Raw genomic sequence first — 21,271 nt, 5'->3', positions numbered from 1 at the left:
TTTTAGGCACTTTTCACGATGCGAAAGCCGCATCCACGACATTTTCGACAGGAAGCTCCAAACTGCGTGAACATGTATGCCTTGCAGTAACCAATTGGCCCGATCGTCACATGTTTTTGAAGATTCGCACCACTTTTGTCACCGTTCTCTCTGTCAACGTCGTGTGATCATTTCTATCAGTGCTGCTGACTGACTGATCAGCCTTGTACCAACACTCCAGGTGTTAAACCAAATATACTAAACATTAGAACATCCACTATATGATTAGATTCGGTGATATTCAAGCATTCGCACATCCCTACTTTACTGCACAAGCTTGTGCACAGAAATACAAGCAACACTGACAGCAGTACCAATGACGACGGTAAGCACGATTGTTGGTTGCTGAAATCAGAGCTACCACTTGAACGTGTCAGCTAGTTATACATGACTCATTTTATAAACGAATTCAGGCATAATCACCAGGAGCTCACGTGCATTCAAGAACATACACCGTTATTCACTTCATGCACACTTCTGATTAGACAAATTTTATTTATTTATTTATTTATTTATTTATTGGTTACCTGCATCGCCCCGCAGGGCATTACAGCAGGGAGGTTACAGACTTGAATGAATATAAGAACAAATTATTTCAATGCATGGAAAAAAAGCATCATTTACTGTGATGTATACAATGTTCAATGGCAAACTGTTCCAATCTCGGACAGCTCTAACAAAAAAGGAATAACGGACTACGTCACCCCTACAAGAAAATTCCCTGACCTTCAAACAGTGGCGAAGTCGCTTAGGTATGTAGTGTGGTGCCTGGATCGCGGTTTATACCTGTTTTAGAATAATAAATATCGTGGAAAAATTTTAACCTGACATGCCTTCTACGATCCTTCAGCTCTTGCCATTTAATTAAGTTTAAGTTTGCTTTCTATCATGCTAAGCTGCCGGCTATAGTTACCAAGAACGAATCTAATTGCCATATTCTGGATTTTTTCTAATTTATTTATAAGCTCAGATGTGTGTGGGTCCCAACAAACACATCCATATTCAAGTATTGAACGTACATGACTGAAATACAACTGCGTCCTTAAGTTACTCGGTAAATGACTAAAATTGCGCCACAAGAATCCCAAAATTGATGCCTTATTTCCAATATAGTTAACATGCTTGTTCCATCATATGTCAGAAGTAAAAAAACACACCTAGATATTTAAATTTCTTGCTTATGTTTAGAGTTGAATCATGAATTCTATACCTATACGGATGATTAGCTCGTTTTCTTGTGAGGGCGACGTGAACAGTTGTATATATATTTAATGACATATCCCAACGCACACACCAGTCTGCTATAGTATTTAGGTCAACTTGCAGGATTTGTGAATCAGAAATGGCATCTACAACTCTATAAGCAACACAATCATCGGCAAACATCCTGAATGAAGGCTGCATAACAGTTCAACACTGAGCCTTAGGGAACTCCTGACGTAACTGATGCATATTGCGAAGATATACCGTTCAGAACCACAGCCTGTTTCCGCAATGACAAATATTCGTCATGCCACGCTACTATTTTACCATCCAAGTTATAAGCTTTTAATTTGGAGAGTAGGAGACAGTGTGCAACTACATCAAACGCTTTACTGAAATCTAAGAAAACGCAGTCCACAACTTGTTGCTTACCAAATGCCAAGGCTAAATCATGAATAAACTATACCAACTGTGTATTGCAAGATAAACCACGCCTGAAACCATGTTGGCTGAAGCTTAGCAGATTATGTTTAGTTAAATGGGCCGTAACGCAACTGTATATTACATGCTCCATAATTTTGCAGGTTATACTAGTTAAGGAAACGGGCCTGTAGTTCTGAACGGAGTTACGCACCCGACTCTTATGTATGGGCACGACTCGTGCTAATTTCCAATCATCAGGCATGTCAATTTCATTGAGGGACTTCTGAAACAACCAGGCGAAATAAAAGCATAACGCATCCGCACAATTCTGTATGATAGCGGCAGGAATGTCGTCAGGGCCGCATGCCTTAGCCTGGTTCACATCTTTATTTTAATAATTTTTTCACCATAGAATAATCACCATAGAATCGGCGACGACAGCCAAAAAGTTCTGACGGAAGAAGGCGTGTCTCATTATACCTTTACATTTGTTAGCCGGAGAAAAACAGTTGCAGGAAAAACATAAAGATGGCCATATAGTGGAAATAAATGGAGGTCACTTTGCTTGCTCACCTTTCCCTTGAAGAGGTGCTTGTTGTGGTACATGGAGTTGCGGTAGGTGGCCGTGCGCACCTCATCCTTGAGCATCTCCTCGTGGATGCCAAAGTGGGCGTACGAGTCAAAGTAGTAGTCCTTGGAGGTCATCTCCTCGGGCAGGAAGGTGGTGAGGCCGGTCATCTCCTTCTGGCACCGCCAGCAGTAGATGGCCCCCGAAGGGCCCGCCTCCTCTCCACCCCCACCAGGTGGCGCTGGGGCCGCATCATTCACGTGGTTCTGCTCAGCCTTGTGGGGTGTCACCTGCACAACAAAACAGAATGCACCCCTGCATGCAGAGGACTACGAGGAGAAGACACCTGTGAGCAGCAAACAGGTGTGGCTGGCATTGCTGGTGGTACCAACGGAATACAGTCCAGACTGATAAATGTAAATCTCCGAAACCTGCACTCAAAACAGAACAGGCTGCTGCTGTTGAGTATAATGAACATTACAGTAACAATGTCCTGCAAGCAGTAATACGGCAAAAAGTATAGACAGCAGGGCAAGTTGGTATGATCTCATTCTTGAAAACCGAGCACTTTAACAAGTGCAAGACGACTTACAAGTATGAGTGCAATCATCTTACGCTCACCCAGTCTCTAACAGCACAGTTTTCAAGAAAGTAATGCAGTAATTACTCCGAAGTACTTGTCTTCCCTTTTTCCTGGTCTCTGCTGTTTTTCAGAATGTTGACTTTGTATAACTTCATTCTCAACCCTTCAGACTCTTTCAGTGTTTTTTTTTTTTTTTACTTTTCATGCAGGCTCAAATGACGTCCCAGTCACTGCGACACAGCAGCTAAGATACATTAGTGTAACACGAGCCAGTGACACGTCCTACCGCAACCGCTACATGTACCTGGGACAAAGCAATGAAAAAAGAAAAAGGCACAGCTTGCCTACTCAGAAAACAGGCACACCAGTGATTCAAATCAGTGTCAGCTAATGCTCAAAATGAGTGCAAAATGCAAGCAGCAACAGCGAGTGCCAGAACACGCACCATGCTTGGGCAGCATCCCTGGCAGCACATCGCGACAGGAGCCGCCAGGGGCTTATGTGAAAGAGCATATTACAAACAAGAAAGATGTGCCCGTATCAGTGCCCATTAGGGGTGTGCTAATGTGCTAATGCTTTTGAAAAATAAATTGAATAGCCACTATTTGCAAATATGAATATTTTTCTGACAATTTCGAATACTTCACACTGTCAGCTGTGCACAATAAAAAAATAAACAAGCAATAATGAAGCGAATTTCACATTTGCCGCAGTGGCCATAAAGAACAAGATGTTACTTAAAGCAAGCTGCATCATCCAAAAAGCAAGACTTTTAAAGCAAAACTTTTTTTTTCAGCACAAGAAGGCAGACAGTCTTGAGCACTTAAGTGCTGTTAAGCACTTCACTGCAGTAAAATGCCATCTTGTTCAAGATTCAGTAACCACAATACCTTGTCAAATAAAAATGCAGGTCATTGCACTGCTTTAATGACTATGACTATGCTTGTTGGTAAATTGTACATGTGAGAGATTGATTGCAATGGCTTTGGTGGCTCTCCCACAATGTTGGTAGGCAAATTTCTCAGCTGCTACTATGTGCACATTTTGACAAATCATCTACGACTTCCCTCACATCCTGCATTTTACGCTGTGAAAAGTGTGCATTACTTCATCTTGAGATGACCACTGCTACGATGTCTTCTGCACTTTGCTACTTTCACACTCCCTAACTTGGCTTTCCACATCTCCTGCATCATACTTTGTTGTCATATTTATTGACACTGCATGATAAGCCCTCAGCTCTTTGCTATGTCCTGTTGCACTGAGATCTCTTTCCCGTCACCCCTTTTCCTTCAATGAAGAACCAAACAAAATAGAGGAAAGGATCAAGCTGGACAACTAAATGCCAGCAGATTTAAAAGGCACTTCTATAGTGACAGGTAAAAAACGGTCACACACCAAATGTTGCGGTGAAGCACCAGTGACGCAAGATTTCACTCTCTGTTCCAGTAGAGCTCAATGTGTAATAGCAGGTAGCAGTTGGCACCTTCTCTTGAAGATTGCATGCCTTTGTACTGTGGACTAAGGGCTATGGCTTCTGAGCCAGACGGCCCTTAGTCTCGGAGACTCGGAGAGTGACACGAGCAGACAAACATGGAGCACCACTTTTACTCGGCCATGTCCAGGTATACCAACTGCTGTCAGTGCAGCTGCTCAGTACGCCACACACAACACATACCGCACAGCACATGACATCATCTGCACTATGTGCATTAATCAGGGTGTCTACCAAGTTGACATTTCCAAATTCCCCGAGTTTTCCAGGTTTTCCCTGAGTGCCTTTGCAATATTCCCTGAATGACGCAGAACTATGTTTTATGTCAAGACAGGCGAAACCATGTCGCCCGATGCTGTTACTCTCTAGTAAACATGTGAAAAAATGAAAAAAAAAAGAACAAGTTGATCCAGTTTAATGCTAAGTAGTAGTTTATATTATTCAAAAAGAGAATAGAAGGGAGGGGTTAGTAAAATGCACAGGAAATAAAATGTCTTCGAAAAAAATTGCAAATAGTGTCGGACATTCTCAAATACAAATAAAAAGGAGATGCATAAAGCAAATATTTTCAATATGAGCTATTTCTATCAACTGATAGCAAGCTCAGTGGTACGAGGCCCGAACTTCGTCACAATTGGGATTCTCTCTCAACAGCTTGTAAGTCAACCTCAACTGTCCTGACATACTCTCAGCCCGTGCATGATGCCTTGTTGTTGTCTTTCACTGCTTTAAAGATCTTATTTTGGTTTGTATAAGGGACACCTGCATTTCGGCATCAGCCAACACTGTTTTTTGAGCACAAGCTCCTTCAAAACGGTGGCTGCACGCTTTCTTTCCCGTTCATTCCTCAATGCATAGGTCCTTTCCGTTCTCGTCCTCCTTCCACCGCTTGTTTGCCCCACGGACCATATGAGGCATCTTTTTGGTCAGTTGTACAGTCAACGTCCAATTTTTTAAATTCCCTAGGGGCCGAGAAAACATCAGAGAAATCGGCCAGTTGGAAAAGAATGCATGTCTTTACTGCCCTTAAATGGGACACTAAAGCGAAACAACAAATCAGTTTAGACTAATGAAGCATTGTTTGAAAACCCTGCAGGCAGTCATTTCAAAAAAAATAGTTTGTTTATTAGATGAGAAAATGAAGGTCCAATATCAGTATTTGAATTTCGCGCCGAAACCCCAGCGCCGGTACTTCAGCGTGACTTCGGGACTCCAAAGTATGTTTTCGCATTTGGGCCGCGTTGGCTGAATAAAGGTTCCCGAAACTTGCCATGTCTAATATTTGGTTCCTTTAGAACACAATGTAGTCAATCTGTACCGCTATATATAATTAGTAGGCCCTAGAATATGCCATCAAAATCCAAGATGTCACAGCCCCCAGGTGCGGGAACTTAAGTAGGCGTCGCCACGCATATTTCGTTCTTGCGCTTTTTCTGGCTTACCAAACGTCTTATCCATGTAAGTGTGGTGTTTTTGGTGTTGTAGAACGGTAATTTACTGATGCAGAAGAATTCATTTTTCTCTTTAGTGTCCCTTTAAGGACTCAAACTGCCGCAGGCACATTCGAAAAAGCTCTGAAGGCCTGTGGGTGCACACATTAGTCATATCGGTGCTCGTACTGTGACAGGAGATACCAGGTGCACATGTGTATAATTAAGGAATACATACTGTGTCCCGTGGCAATACACGCTTGTTATGCTTGACTGACTGAATAAACTTTATTGAAACCAGCAAGAGATGGTGGCTGGGCCTAGGCCTCCCACGTGGGGACATCGAGGTGTTGCCTCTTCGCCGCCTCGCAGGCCTGCTGGGTCGCCCAGAGTTGGTCGTCAAGGTTAGGGCTACGCAGGGCAGCGTGCCATCTCGACGAGAGGGTCGTGGGGTTAGTGTCTGGGTATTGGTGTGTACAGTCCCAAAGCATGTGTGGAAGTGTGGCTGGCTGTGTCTTGCAGATATGGCACATGGGATTGGGGTAAATGTCTGGGTAGATTTTGTTATAAAGTTGTAACGAGGGGTAAGTATTGGTTTGTAGCAGGCGGAAAGTTGTAGCCTGCGCTCGGGATAGTTTGTTGTGTGGGCCGGGGCAGGTTCTACGCTCTAAGTAGAAGGACTTCACAAGATCATTGTAGCGTGTCAGGCGATCCCTACCGGTGGGGGCAGCCTCCCCTTCTCCCGCGCGGTTAACTAGGCCTCGCGCTAGGGAGTGGGTAACCTCGTTGAGGTTGGGGAGGTGCGGGTGGACGGTGCCTACATGAGCCGGGAACCAGACGAGTGAAACCTGATGGTCGGTTGAGCGGGGCGCTTGTTGTAAGATGCGCAAGGCTTGGTGTGAAATACGGCCGTTGATATAGTTGATAACGGCGGAGCGGGAGTCAGGGACGATGGTATGGCATGTTGGGTCTAGTGTGGCTAGCACAATGGCCACTTCTTCAGCTTCCTCAGCGTGTGGGGTTACTAGGCTGATAGCATGGTGGAGAGAGCCTTCACGCGTGGTGACGGCTGTAAAGCGGGTACCGTGGGGATATTCGGCGGCGTCGACGAAACTCACACCGTCGTGGCGAGTAAGGGATTTGGTGAGAACCGTGGCACGTGCTGTGCGACGTGCGTGGTTGTATTCGGGGTGCATGTTTCTGGGGATAGGATCGGCGTGAATCCAAGCTCGTATGGTGGAGGGGATCTGGTGCTTATGGCCGTGTTGATGGTGGTAGGTGACACCGTGCGAGGTGAGGATATGGCGACCCGTCGCTGTGAGAGTGAGTCTCTCCAGCTGAGAGCGACGTTGGGCCTCGATGAGCTCGTCCCGTGTGTTGTGGACGCCTAGTTGAAGGAGGAGGTCAGTGCTGGTGCAACCGGGGAGGCCGAGGGCTTGTTTATAGACACCAGGTATACCGTATTTACACGATTGTAAGTCGACTCGAATGTAAGTCGACCCCCCCATATCGCTTGACCGAAAAAAAAAAAAAAAACCGAGGGCGCATTCGATAACGAAAATTTATTAGTAGCTGACATGGTCACTGGACTACTCGTCTTCACTAGTGCTGCCATCGTCATCGTTGCTGCGGTCCCACAGCGCGTCGTGGTCCAGCGAAATTCCAAATTTGGCAAACGACCGCACCAGGACATCTTGCAGAACAGCAGCCCACGCCAAATGCACCCAACCACACGCAGCCGTCAGGGAGGCTCTTTTGACAGGTCCGGTTGGCGTAATTTCGCAGTCTTCTGCCGCCAGCCACTCGTACTCACGGCGGAGCAGAACCTTAAAATTAAGGCGAAGGTCCGGGCTTGTTTCATGACCACGTCACACTTCACTGGCAGGGACCGATCACGCATTTCAGCGACGTTGTCGCAAGCTTAGCCTACAGCTCCGGAAAGCGTCCAGACTTCGGCACGTGGGAAATTTCTCACTTGCCGCCACAGGGTGAAAATTTCGATTCGCTGCAGTCGCCACTCTCGCACCACCCGTTTAGAAACATCGAAATTGCGGCCCGCAGGCAGTGATTTGTTTCTTCGGCATAAAGGATGGCAGCCCTCTTGAACGCCGCTGTGAACGAGTGCCGAAAGATTAGTGGGCCTGCAGCACTCATGACGACTGGGGAAGCATACAAGTAGCACGTAGCCGGCAGTCAAGTGGAGCGCGTCAAAAAGTTGGTCAAACCAATGCCAATGCCTTTAAACAGAGAAAGAGAAACCCGCGAACGGTGTCTGCTCTTCCATGAACTACCGATACTCCCCGCAAGCGCCGCCGTTCTAAGGGTGCCGCCGCAAATGGGAACAGCGGCGCTTCCATCAACTATTGACACCCCCCATGAGTGTTGCATGCACTGTAAGACTCAAAAATGTTGAAAAACCCTTCCGAAAAGCACACAAACACGCGGGATAGCGAAAAGATACGGGTAGGACCATAGAGCAAACATAATATTGTAACTACGTTGTAGTTCTCGTTGGTATCGCTTTTTTTTTGGCGGGGCCATGTTTTGGTTTCGATTGTAAGTCGACCCCCCAACTTCAGACTTTCAAATTTTAAAAAAGGGGTCGACTTACAATCGTGTAAATACGGTAAGTATGTTGATCTTGGTTTGTTCAGCCTTGTACCAGTTTAGATACGCAGCAACGTAGGTGATGTGGCAAATTACGAATGACTGGATTAATCGGAGCAGATTCTCCTCTTTCATACCCCCACGGCGGTTGGAGACCCGCTTCAAAAGTCTCATGGTGTTGGCTGTATTCATCTTGATTTTGGCGAGGGCCATGCCATTCGCTCCGTTCGCCTCTATGAGCAAGCCAAGCACACGGATATTGGTGACGAGGGGTATGGGGCTGCCATCCATGAGATGAAGCGCAACGTCTTCGTAATGGCGTTTAGCGGTGGAGTATTTTGGACGGCGGCCACGGAGAGTAGGCCTGTAGAGAAGGAGTTCGGACTTCGCAGGGGAGCAGCGAAGCCCCGTGCCTTGGATATAGGTCTCGACTGTTTCAATGGCGGATTGTAGTGCCGTTTCTATTTCGCCGTCACTGCCTTTGTGGGCCCAGATGGTTATATTGTCAGCGTATATCGTGTGGGTGACACCGTCCACTTGCTGCAACTCCTTGGCAAGATCGATCATGACAAGATTAAAAAGCATTGGGGAGATAACGGAGCCCTGGGGAGTTCCCGCACAGCCCAAAGTCTGGGCGTCGGAGCGGAGATCCCCCACCGAAAGGAAGGCCGTGCGATTAGACAGAAAGTCTCTGACGTAATTATAAGCGCGCGCACCGATATTAAGGCGTGAGATGCGGTCAAGAATGGTGGAATGGGCTATGCTGTCAAATGCTTTTTCGAGGTCTAGGCCGAGTATAGCTTTAGTAGTACGTGTTCTATCTTCTAGTATATGGTGCTTAAGTTGTAGCATGACGTCTTGGGTCGACAGGTGGGCCCGGAAGCCAATGACAGAGTGAGGATACGCTGCAGTGTCTTCCAGATGGGTGTTAATTCGCGTGAGGAAGGCATGCTCCATAACCTTTTCCACACATGAGGTTAGTGAGATGGGGCGAAGATGATCGAGGCTAGAAGGTTTGCCAGGTTTCGGAATAAGGATGACCTTTGCTGTTTTCCAGGCCGGCGGAATGGCACCATTACGCCAGCAGTCATTGATATAATCTGTCAGGTGGGTGACAGAGGCATCATCCAGATTACGGAGGGCTTTGTTAGTGACCCCATCGGGCCCAGGGGCAGAACGGCTGTTTAATTTATGCAGGGCGGCTTGGATCTCAGCGACACTAAAGTCTTCGTCCAGTGGGGGGTTGGGGGCCCCGGTGTAGGAGCCGTGAGATTACACTGGGCCCACGGGGAGATACTTGTTGGTGAGGTAGTCTAATACTTCGGCGTGGCCCCGTTTCTTCCTTTCTGTATAGAGAAGTTTAGTGAGGCGATCTTGTTGGGAAGAGCGGGTGGCTTGACTATCGAGGAGGTGTTTGAGAAGCTTCCAAGAAGAGGGACAATGGATCTGTCCGTCAGCAGTATTGCACAGTTCAGTCCACTGCTGACGGCTCAGAGTGAGGCAATGGGCTTCGATTTCCTTATTAAGGAGGGCTATTTTAGCGCGGAGGCGCCTGTTGAGACGTAGCCCTTTCCAGCGGGATAGGATGGATGTTTTAGCCGCGAGGAGGTGGGCCAGTCTACTGTCCATGCGCTCGACGGGGGCATCGGTGGTAATGGTGTGCGTGGCTGCATTGGTATCGGAGTGGAGATTTCGGGTCCATGCATCAATGTCCGCTATGCGCTCCGCGTGCTGGTCAGCGGATCGATGCTTGCGAAATGCATCCCAGTCAACCCAAGTGAACTCACGGGGTTTGGCAGTAACTGCAGCTATCCGAGGGATAAGTATGGCAATGATGCAATGGTCACTACCGAGATCATGTTGTGTGTTGCTCCATTGGGCGTTGGTGACGTTCTTGGTAAATGTCAGGTCGGGGGTCGTGTTGCGGGAAGTGGAGCTACCGAGGCGTGTGGGGAACGTGGGGTCTGTAATGAAAGTGAGGCCGAGGTCTTGGGAGTCTTTCCAGAGGTTTTGAGCCGCCGTCGTCGAGTAGCCATATCCCCATACCGTGTGGGGGAGATTGAAGTCTTCACCGATAACGAGGGGGTTGGTGACAGCTACGTTAAGGGCCTTCTTGAAGAGTGTGAGAAAACGGCTTCGAACTTTGGCAGAGGGATGGCTGTACACGTTAAGGAGAAAAATACTTTCCCTACGTCTCCTGGTGGGGATAAGTTCAACGAGAAGGTGTTGATGTTTCGGTCGTGGAGATTGTGTTCGATGGCGGTGATTCTCTTGTGGACGAAAGTGCAGAGGCGGCGAGAAGCATGTGGCGGGATGAAAGGTTGGTAACCTGGGAGGGTGACCGAATCGATATGGGTTTCCTGAATCATGAGGACGGCCGGTTGCCGGGTGACGGTACGAAGGTGTTGACGGATGACTGGCTGTTTGCGGAGATAGCCTCGGCAGTTCCACTGCCAGATAAGTGTATCTCTGTTATTGTGATTGGGGGATGCCGTCAGCGGCAGTGCTGGGGTTTGGAGGGTAGGAGGAGCGGGCATGGGGAGAGCTTATAGGTGGGTTTCAATGTTTGTGACGCGCTGTGCCAGAGCGAGAACGGCATGTTGCATGGCTTCGACTGCGTTCTGGAGTGTGGTCATCGTGCTTTGAAGTGCGACTAGCATGTCCTTAACCTCTGAGCGCACTTGGCCCGTGGCTTCCTCTTGGAGGGCCCGCTTTTTGGGGGCTGGTGTCAGTGGAGCATCGTGGCTAGAGGAGTGGGACGCTTCGGCAGGTGGTGTAGGAGCGGGTGTCTTGGATTGTTTAAGATCGCGAACCTCTTGCGAGAGCTTGTGAATTAGGTCGCGCATAATGGCATTTTCTTTCACCGCAATACTTTTTGCGTATGCTTCAGAAAGTACATTTCTGTACAGAGGCGAAGCTGACTTTCGGCAACTGGCATTATGCAACGCACCGTGTTGTCCAAGCTTCCAAGCCAATCGTGGGGACCACAAATATGGAGTCGGTGCCATTGCTGACAGCGGCGAATTCTTTCAATAAAAAACACTGCACCCAACAGCAAGAAGTTTAATGGCGAACGTCAAAGCAGCTAGGCATAGCGTTGTCGCAGTGGTGGCTATGGCTGCCAGCGGATCTGCGTGCAAGAGCGCCGGTTCAAGGCGGCGAGGTAATCAAAACGGCAGTGGTGGTGGCTTTGATTAATGCCGTTTCAGACCAGCGGTCCCGGCAAAAAACTCGGGAAAATCGGACGACGTGGGTTCTTGCGTCCGAAATTTCAGACGTGGTGGTACCACGAAGTCCTCCGAAAAGTCAGTCGTTCACTGTACACCGGCAACTCCTCCAGCCAACGACAGGGCATCAAAGATGATTCGTTACGATTCCTGTCTGTTACTCGAGCCAGCATTACCGCGGCTTTCGTTACCTTTCAATAAGTTTCCAGCTAATTTTCCCTGATAGAAGCACAAATTCCCTGAGTTTTTCCAGACTACTCAACATCACTGAGAATTCCCGGTTCTTCCGGTTGGTAGACACCCTGATTAATAACCTTGCAGTTATCTTGCCAATGTTTCATTCATTTAGCAACTATAAGCAACAATAAGCAACTCATGCCAACAGCTACTCAGCAAAAGTAGTTTTCTTCTTCAGGCTGCTTATACATTTTAAAGTAAACACACAAATTTGCTAGAACACACTTCAATGCAGTATTTGCTTCACCCCTATTTAAAATAATGGCCATAAGGTAAACTCGGCAGAGCAATGAAGTCTAGGGTTTGACGAAAACTCGTCTGGCAAGGAAAGAACACGGCTGAATAAACGTACACTCGCCAACTGAAAAAATTCAAAACGCAGATTGATGTTTCGGCGCCCTATACGGGTGCCTTGTTCACAATGAGCGAATGCATGGTGGTTCTTTATGGTGGTCTTTAAACGTCAATCCATGTTTTCAAATTTTTTCAGTTGGCGAGTGTACGTTTATTCAGCCACTGGGCAGAGCAGGTTGCTGCTACAACACGCAAGTCTTGAAATGCACTATATAAGGGCATACCAGGAAGGACATCGAAGGGCCAAAGATTCGCTACCAAAGGTGCCTGAGGCAAAGACCGCTCATGAGCGAGTGCCACCGGATCTGTGCCTAACAACAACCGTTGCACAGGCAGGCTGCTGCTTTTTGGCATCTAATAGCACTGCCGACATTTTCAACTCCTACTTTTCATGTCTAAAGGAAACTATTAGTCATGGCCAACTATAGCAAAGTAAAACAATTAGAATGTAGAATGCCTCATATAGCATAGTTAAAATCTATGCATAACAGTGTCAAGGCATCTATTACCCTGGCACTTACGAATTCCCAGATTTCTCCCGCTTTTTGCAGAGTTGTTTTTATGAAAATTCCCTGACAATCTACAACACTAGACATTGAGAAGGGAAGAAAATACAGCTTATAGCTCACCAAGTGGTTACCATCTCAGCCCATAATTTCCAACATTATTATCAGTAATATACACCTAAGAAGAATGGCCTGCTTGGAGAGTTGGTGTTCCATTCTTGAGGAGAGCAGCCCTAAACAACACTTATTACGAAGGCAAGGAAGGTTAACTGTTGGTAGTTAGCACTGTCTTTGTCTTCCTTGCCTTCATAATAAGTTATTTTTCATGCTACTCGCCTCAAAAACTAGCAGCAAGTTGTAAATCAGGTGGGATGCACTACGAGATTTGAGTAAATCATGTGTTCTCCAATATTCCAACCTCGTACTCACAAAGCCAGCAAGGCACCATAATTTGCAGATTGAGCAGGTTCAGTTAAAAATCTTGCTTCCTTCTGGCATACCACTAGCTTCACCATAACCACTGTAGGTACCAATTTCCTCGATTCACAGCAACTGGAGTGAAAATTCCATTTTCCCCCTGAATTTTCCAGAACTGATCAATTTCCTGAAATTTCCAGGTTTTTCCTGATGGTTAGACAACACCGCAAGAATGAGTATTGCATAGCATTATTGCCACCAGTGTGCTGCCCGAGAGTGGTGGTAGGGTCTCACCTGGGGGCCGTTCACAGAGCCGGAGCCTAATCGCATCTCCTAGAAAGAGGAAGCAAGGGCTTAAGTGAGCGCACCGGCCGTGCTCCTCAGTCATCGTTCCTTTTGGCCCTCAGTGCTAGAACCACAACAAAGTGCTATCCCGCAAACCAAGCTGTCGAACCACTCCGCCTAGGCATAATAGCAAGCTAGGCCAATCACTGCTCCTTACGACAGCCAAAAGGAACCACAACTGCATGCTAACAAAGAAACCCTCCGGTACCAATTACTTGCCACAAGAATATCCTTTAGCAGATCTGGGCCAGCTCGTTGGACCTCACTTTGAACATGCATTTGATACAAGGTAAGACACTGAAGTGAAGCATACAGTACAAATGACTACCAGCTATTCTGCAACATGCAGCTCCAGTGACTGCAGAAAGAGTCACAAAAAATGAAAAAAATGCCTGTTTGAGTGCACCAACCTGCACGTTGAAGAAAGGCAGCTCAATGTTCACTTCATTAAGCACGAGCAGCACCCCAATGAGGCTCCCCGAATCAACATTATTGGAAACAGCCTCGGTGGTCGCCACACTGTCACAGGTGTAACAAAGATACTTGCTGCGTGCACTAGCAACAGTTCCCATGTTCAACAGGCACTTTTCAATGGATATCGAGTCATGGCCTTGGAAATTTGCAAGTGCATCACTGCTACACACAGTGCACTCAATTTCCATCACTTGATACCAAGTGCTTCTGGTGGCACCATCACAAGCGATGATTGTGCACCAACTAAAGTGATTACCACTAACAATACCCTAAAAGGACATTTTCACTGTTGTAGGGTTTCTGTGTGTCACACTGAAATCTCTAGCTACTATATTTTATATGCCACTCGGTAGCATCTGGTGCATCTTGCACACATTGTTGTCTGTACAATATGCACAAACAGAGAATGAAGAAAGGAGCACGCTGTCAACGGTGTCACTTCTGGGAGTCACAATCAATTTTTTTCAATTCAATTCAACAGTAATTTTATTCAAATAATCAAAAAATGGTATACGACAACGTCTGGATCCTTAGCCATAGGCTAGTTAAGGATCCATGCAGTTATACAAAGAAAAGTAAACAATTCAGACACGAGCACAATCATTTCTTGTTTTGGATCAAACAAACAAAACAAAAACAGAAAGAAAAGAAAAAAGAAAGAAGGAAATGCAACCAAACAAAAACCAATAAACTAAGGTTTATTGCTCCTTGCTTTCCCAACAAGCTTCAGAGTTCATGATTGACATCGTCATCAACCAACCAATTAATAGCCTGCAAGCAGCAATACCACTTGTTTTTCGCACAAGTATGATGTGTTAAGGATTCTCCAGTTCTGATGACTGCTGCTGTCTTGCCAAATTACATGCATTTTGCACTGTTGTTTTTCTGCAATTAACTTAATCCAAGGTCCAGGATGAAACTATTCCACCAAAGAGGCTAATATCACTACAAGTGTGAGAACATTCAACAAGTTGCATCCAGAGTTATTGCAGAGTTGCATCCAGCACATTTATTGGCTGACTGCACACGACACTGCTGATGTCGAGGAACTCCCATTTTAATGCCCTCGAAACACATCCTTGGTCAAATCTGCTCCGCAGTTTTAATGCAGTGCCTCGCACAAGGTCCCATGATCTGAAGGCTGTTCATGTAGGAACAAAATCTTTGTGTGGTTTACCAGAGGAATCTTTGCTGTATAGGTACTAGGTAGGCTATAAGATCTGTTATAATAGAAATTTGACATTTCAATGGGAAAATGTCACGACACTCTGAAGGGTTCATAATGAAAAAAAGAGGTGAGGCGTGCAGACAGGACACAAGAGTAGAGAAGTGGACAACACGAACGCCGACTATCAACTGAAGGGAGCACTGAGGCGAAAAAAGAAAGAAGACACAAAACTCATCTGCGCAAGCTCAGGAGTGGTCAGTCGGGTACATGTGCCGGTCTACGTGAGAGATAACCGTTAAGGCACTTAATCTCTTCCTTATGTAAAGTAATCGAAGGCTGACTCACGCATGCACTTGCACCACTATAGATATGCCATGCCTCTACCATAAGATGCGTATCTTCATTCTTATGCCTGTACAACATTGCGCATTCATCTAACTGTGGCGTGCAGTTACAATCTTGGCAATGTAGGGAAAGATTAGAAGGCGATCCACCGATTAACGACATTTTATGTTCCATTAGCCTTTGATTGATACACAGCCCCGCTTGCCCTACGTAGAACTGGCCACAGCTAAGGGGAATTTTATAAACCACACCCATACAACAGTCAGTAAACCTGTTGTTCTTATTGTGCTTCACCGGACAAATATTTTTTCTTTTATTGCCTTTTACCTGCTCCTTTTTCCTCTGTACGGCAGCGCATATTTTACCTAGCTCATTGGGAGCAGTGAAAGCAACATTAACGTCATATCTAATTGCAACTTTTTAAAGCCTGTGAGCGTGTGCGACACTGAATGAATGCACGGAACAGACACTATTCTTTTTTTTGCTATTACTGCTTTCTGCAATCCCGTCCATCCCCCTCGAAACCAACTTCTTTAGGCGCTCAGCCACAGTGGCCACTGCTACACTAGGATAACCTGCTTCTAATAGGCGCCGGACCTGCGCATTAAAACTGGCGCTCATTTTGTGCATGCATGTTCTGGTGAGAGAAGACTTAAGGCAGAACAAGGCAATTCCGTTTTTTACTACTTTGGAATGCTTGGATTGAAAGTTTAGCAACGGCTTCGAAGATCTTGGGGAGTACTGCCAACAAACATTATTTTGTTCGACGACCAAGGAAATGTCAAGAAACTGAATTACGCGTCGCTGAGGAAATTCCTTGGTAAACTTTAATCCTCCTCGATAAAGTTTAAATTGCTCACTTACTGAGGTAGCAGCGGAATCGAATTCTTCCCTATGGCAGAAAATAAGGTAATCATCAACGTGACAAAATATCTTGATAACACTATCACATAAGGCTTTCTCTAAGCAGCTGTCAACCTTACTCAGGTAAATGTTGCTAAGAATAGGGGGCAACCTTTGAGCCAATACAAATGCCTGATTTCTGCAGAAAAATACCGTCTCTCCACCCAATCAGCGTCGACTTCAAGTACATTGAAAGAATTTCTAGAAAAGCTCCCGCGGAAGCACCGCATCTGTCAATAAAAGCCGACTCTTGCACTTGTTCTTTAATGCACTCATTTACGGAATTTAGCAACCCGTCATGCGGCAAGGAATAATACAGGTCTTCGATATCCATACTAAAAAAAGCTGTACAATCACCAGGATTTTCCTCTCTCAAATACTGAACTAGTGCCTGAGAATTATGCAAGCAAAAGGGGTATGAAAAAACTAGTGAAGCTAAGCAGTTCTGTAGGTAACTAGCGACACAGACCTGCCACGTCCCTTTCTCTGACACTATAGCACGAAAGGGAATTTCTTGCTTAAGGGTCTTCACCAAGAAAAACAGTTCTAAGGTGAGGGATTTTGCTTTCTTGACATTACAGACAACCCTATCAAGATTATGTCTTGACAGGAGGTCAACCGCACGTTGCTTAACTGCCAACGGCTTGAGTTTTATTGGCTGTATTGGCTTGAGTTTTATTGGCTTTCTATGGCTGAAATCGCTTTTTCTGAAACCATGTCATCTGGCATAATTACAAAATAACTTTTTTGCATTATGAAACCTTACCAACTAACTCAGCTTTCTGTCGTTCTAAACTCTGAAGGGCCCCTTTCATTACCAAACATTTATATTAGAGAGTTCACACTGTACAGAAATATATTTGGAACACAAGTGCACCTTTTGGCGTCAATGAATCTACAGGGAAATAACACACCAAATGTACCTGTGCTGATGATGCGCATAACATCCATGACATTATCTCAGACTCCTGCAACTCTAGCCATTCTTATGACTTTTTTAGTTACCAACTAACGATGATGCGTTTAGTTACCAACTTTCAATTATGCGTTAAAAGAGAAAAAAAAAAGGCCCAGCCTGTCCGCAGGAACTTGACCTATCTTCATTTTGCATTGGAGAAAGCATGTACCATCGACAAATACTACAACATGCTGCCACTGAAAACAAATAAATTCACATGTTGGCACAAAAGGTGGATGTTTAGAAACTTGCCTTATTGTTACGTAGGCTGCATAGCACGGAAACAAAAATTTTCACTTTGTTACAATACATCCTAACCATCTTTACGTGTTTATTTGAATGCAATAACTTGACGTGCCCTGTAGATGATATACACGCTGCTAGTCAACAGTCAATTGAAGCTGGAGGAAAATTAACAAAACAAAAAGACAATGCAAACAGGAAGGGAAGACAAACATCTGCATTGTGTTTTGTTGTGCTAATTTTCCTCCAGCTTCAATTGACTGTTGACTAGCAGCAATGAAAGACCAATCGGTAATGAAAGACCAAATAACCCAACAATAAGTTCATCTAGTCCATCAAAGGATGCCAGTCAATTTGTTATAAATATAAGTGACAATGAGTACCACTTTGAAGCTTTTATAACCAAATGCCTATTTTTTTCTTCAGAGCTAACCAAGGGTACTTATTGCACTATAAGTTTGAAGAAGTGGTCATTCTGCAGCAGAGGCACACTGGCTGTGGTCACTTCGTGATGAGAAAATTATGTCCACCCGGTGGCACCCTAACAGAATGGGGTCCCCACCCACCACAAGAAACTTATTATAGTAATTGCGTTATAACACATGGTGCCATGTGGAGTACGAGTAAGTTGCAAAGTCATTACTCCAGCGATTCCAATTGTCCAGAAAGGCCAAATATAATGGCCTCCCCATTGAAAGACCTATTCAGAGTTGAATTCTCATGCCCATGAGATTGCCTCTGTCATACAAACTTCCACCTTTCTGCACCTCACTTAAAGGGACACTAAAGGTTACTATGAAGTTAAAATGATAAAGAAATGCTCTACAATGTCTAAGGCGTCAATATAATCGCGAACAAAAGCATTAGCAATCGAGAAATTGAGGTAAATACATGACACGATTTGAGACACCCCAGCGACATTTCGGTACTAGCCCGATAACGAAGGCACTCTTCATCATAATTTATGTCACTAGTACTCAACTACTCAAATTAAAAAGATAATTTCATTAGATTATAAGACGGAAGAAAATGCTACTTGTCTACTTCAATTCTCAGAAAAAAAGAGTTGACGTTGCCCTTGAGTAGTATGGGTGATCGAAAGGTTTCGTTTTCGCTCAACTCTGCGCGCTCGAAATTGTGCCGCACGCGCCTTGGAGTTTCAGTTGTTTCATTATCGCATTGTGCTGCGGTGGTCCTGCTGGCTCGCGAAACTTGCATTTGGAACAAGCAGCGAGAATGCCACGTCCATGTGATGCCGTGGGATGCGCAAACGGTCCGCGGAACTTGGCCAAGGGCAGTTGCAGCGGCGAATCGAACGTTACTTATCAATGTGTGACAATGAGTGAACCTCTCCGTTCGAAGTGGTTAAAGGGACACTAAAGTGAAATGTGATTTCATCTGCATCAGTAAATTACCGTTCTACAACACCAAAAGCACCACTTTTGCAACGATAAGACGGTTGGTAAGCCAGAAAAATAGCAAGAACAAAATATGGGTGGCGACTCCTACTTAAAGGGACACTAAAGGTTACCAGAAAGTCAAGTTAAAGTGGTAGAGCAATGTTCTAGAACGTCTAAGACGTCAATATAATCGCGAACAGAGCTTTAGTAACCGAGAAATTGAGGTAAATGCATAACACTATTTGAGACCCCCCAGCGACATTCCGGTACTAGCCCGATAACGAAGGCACTCTTCATCATAATTTATGTCACTAGTACTCAACTACTCAAATTAAAAAGATAATTTCATTAGATTATAAGACGGAAGAAAATGCTACTTGTCTACTTCAATTCTCAGAAAAAAAGAGTTGACGTTGCCCTTGAGTAGTATGGGTGATCGAAAGGTTTCGTTTTCGCTCAACTCTGCGCGCTCGAAATTGTGCCGCACGCGCCTTGGAGTTTCAGTTGTTTCATTATTGCATTGTGCTGCGGTGGTCCTGCTGGCTCGCGAAACTTGCATTTGGAACAAGCAGCGAGAATGCCACGTCCATGTGATGCCGTGGGATGCGCAAACGGTCCGCGGAACTTGGCCAAGGGCAGTTGCAGAGGCGAATCGAACGTTACTTATCAATGTGTGACAATGAGTGAACCTCTCCGTTCGAAGTGGTTAAAGGGACACTAAAGTGAAATGTGATTTCATCTGCATCAGTAAATTACCGTTCTACAACACCAAAAGCACCACTTTTGCAACGATAAGACGCTTGGTAAGCCAGAAAAATAGCAAGAACAAAATATGGGTGGCGACTCCTACTTAAAGGGACACTAAAGGTTACCAGAAAGTCAAGTTAAAGTGGTAGAGCAATGTTCTAGAACGTCTAAGGCGTCAATATAATCGCGAACAGAGCTTTAGTAACCGAGAAATTGAGGTAAATGCATAACACTATTTGAGACCCCCCAGCGACATTCCGGTACTAGCCCGATGACGAAAGCACTCCTCATAATTTGTGTTGCTAATACTCAACTACTCGTATTAAAAATATCATTTCATTCGATTATAAGACGGAAGAAAATGCTACTTGACTAAGTCTATTCGATTCTAAGAAAAAATAACATATCCTTCAGTAGTATAACGTTAGTAAATAACGTTACCCTTCAGTAGTATGGGTGGTCGAAAGGTTTCGTTTTCGCTCGACTCTGCGCAGCGCACGCTTTGGAGTTTCAGTAGTTTCGTTATCGCGTCGTGCTGTGAGGGTTCTGCTGGCTCGTGAAACTTTCATTTGGAACAAACAGCGAGAATACCACGTCCATGTGATGTCGTGGGAAGCCCTCGTTGCTTTCCCGCTCCGGAGAGCCGCCGTCGAGGCCGCCGTCGTAGTACGCAACGACGCCGGCAGCACGATCCCTCAGCAGCAGGTCGCGCTCGTCAGTGCTCAAATCGCTGAAGTGGAGCCCACCATCGCGAGCCTATCTGTCGTTGTCAGGGTCCATTGCGACGAGCGTCAAAGTTTGCGTCATAGAATGAAGTACCAGTTTATGGTCGCGCGTTTCTCCTTCCGCTAGCCACCATATTCCCGCTTTCACTCTGCTGTCGGCTCTGTTTCTGGCCGCGCGTTTGCGTTTTGCGCAGAAAAGCCGTAGCGCCGTCTGCGGATGCCGTTCTACTCACCGATGGCGCAACGTCACTATGAGACCATGATGTCAGTACTCCTCGATCGGAGGGCGGGCGATTTGAACTGCGCTAGAGGTACGCGGACGCTTCAGAACGCATTTTCTCTTAAAACAAGTCTCTCCTTGGCACGAAACAAGCGTTTCGAGGTTTCTGGGATGGTATTTCAACAGTCCACGTTCACTTAATAGTAACCTTTAGTGTCCCTTTAAGTTCCCACACCTGGGGGCTACGACATCTTGCATTTTGATCGCATCTTCTAGGACCTACTAATTACATACAGTGGCACAGATTGACTACATTTTGTTCTAAAGGAACCAAATATTAAACATGGCAAGTTTCGGGAACCTTTATTCAGCCAACGCGGCCCAAATGCGAAAACATACTTTGGAATCCCTGACGTCACTCTGACATACCGGCGCTGAGGTTTCGGCACGAAATTCAAATACTGATACTTGGAACTTCATTTTCTCATCTAATAAACTATTTGTTTGAAATGACTGCCTGCAGGGTTCTCAAACAATGCTTCATTAGTCTAAACTGATTTATTGCTTCGCTTTAGTGTCCCTTTAAGTGCCGTACCTCTGCCACAGCGCGCTGGCAAATGGCCGAAAAACCACGTAGTGTGCTCGCGGCACTTT

The 21,271-nt window shown here is 45.6% G+C and overlaps 1 protein-coding gene across 2 annotated transcripts in view; it reads right to left on the bottom strand.

Moving 5' to 3' along the window:
* LOC142580193 (protein arginine N-methyltransferase 1-like) overlaps positions 1–21,271 on the bottom strand; it is a 192,253-nt gene that overhangs the window by 159,493 nt on the left and 11,489 nt on the right. Inside the window, exons 2-3 of one of the 2 annotated variants that reach the window (XM_075691072.1) lie at positions 13,384–13,422; positions 2,239–2,523 (exon numbers count right to left, since the gene is read on the bottom strand). In XM_075691072.1, coding sequence (XP_075547187.1) covers positions 2,239–2,523; positions 13,384–13,422 — 324 coding nt within the window. The remainder of the gene's footprint in view (positions 1–2,238; positions 2,524–13,383; positions 13,423–21,271) is intronic. The other variant, XM_075691073.1, reaches the window with a different exon arrangement.

The sequence above is a fragment of the Dermacentor variabilis genome, chromosome 4, assembly GCF_050947875.1.
Source record: "Dermacentor variabilis isolate Ectoservices chromosome 4, ASM5094787v1, whole genome shotgun sequence".
Classification (NCBI taxonomy): domain Eukaryota; kingdom Metazoa; phylum Arthropoda; class Arachnida; order Ixodida; family Ixodidae; genus Dermacentor; species Dermacentor variabilis.
The sequence above is the reverse complement of the archived record's forward strand: the minus strand, read 5'-3'. Positions and strand labels throughout refer to the sequence as shown.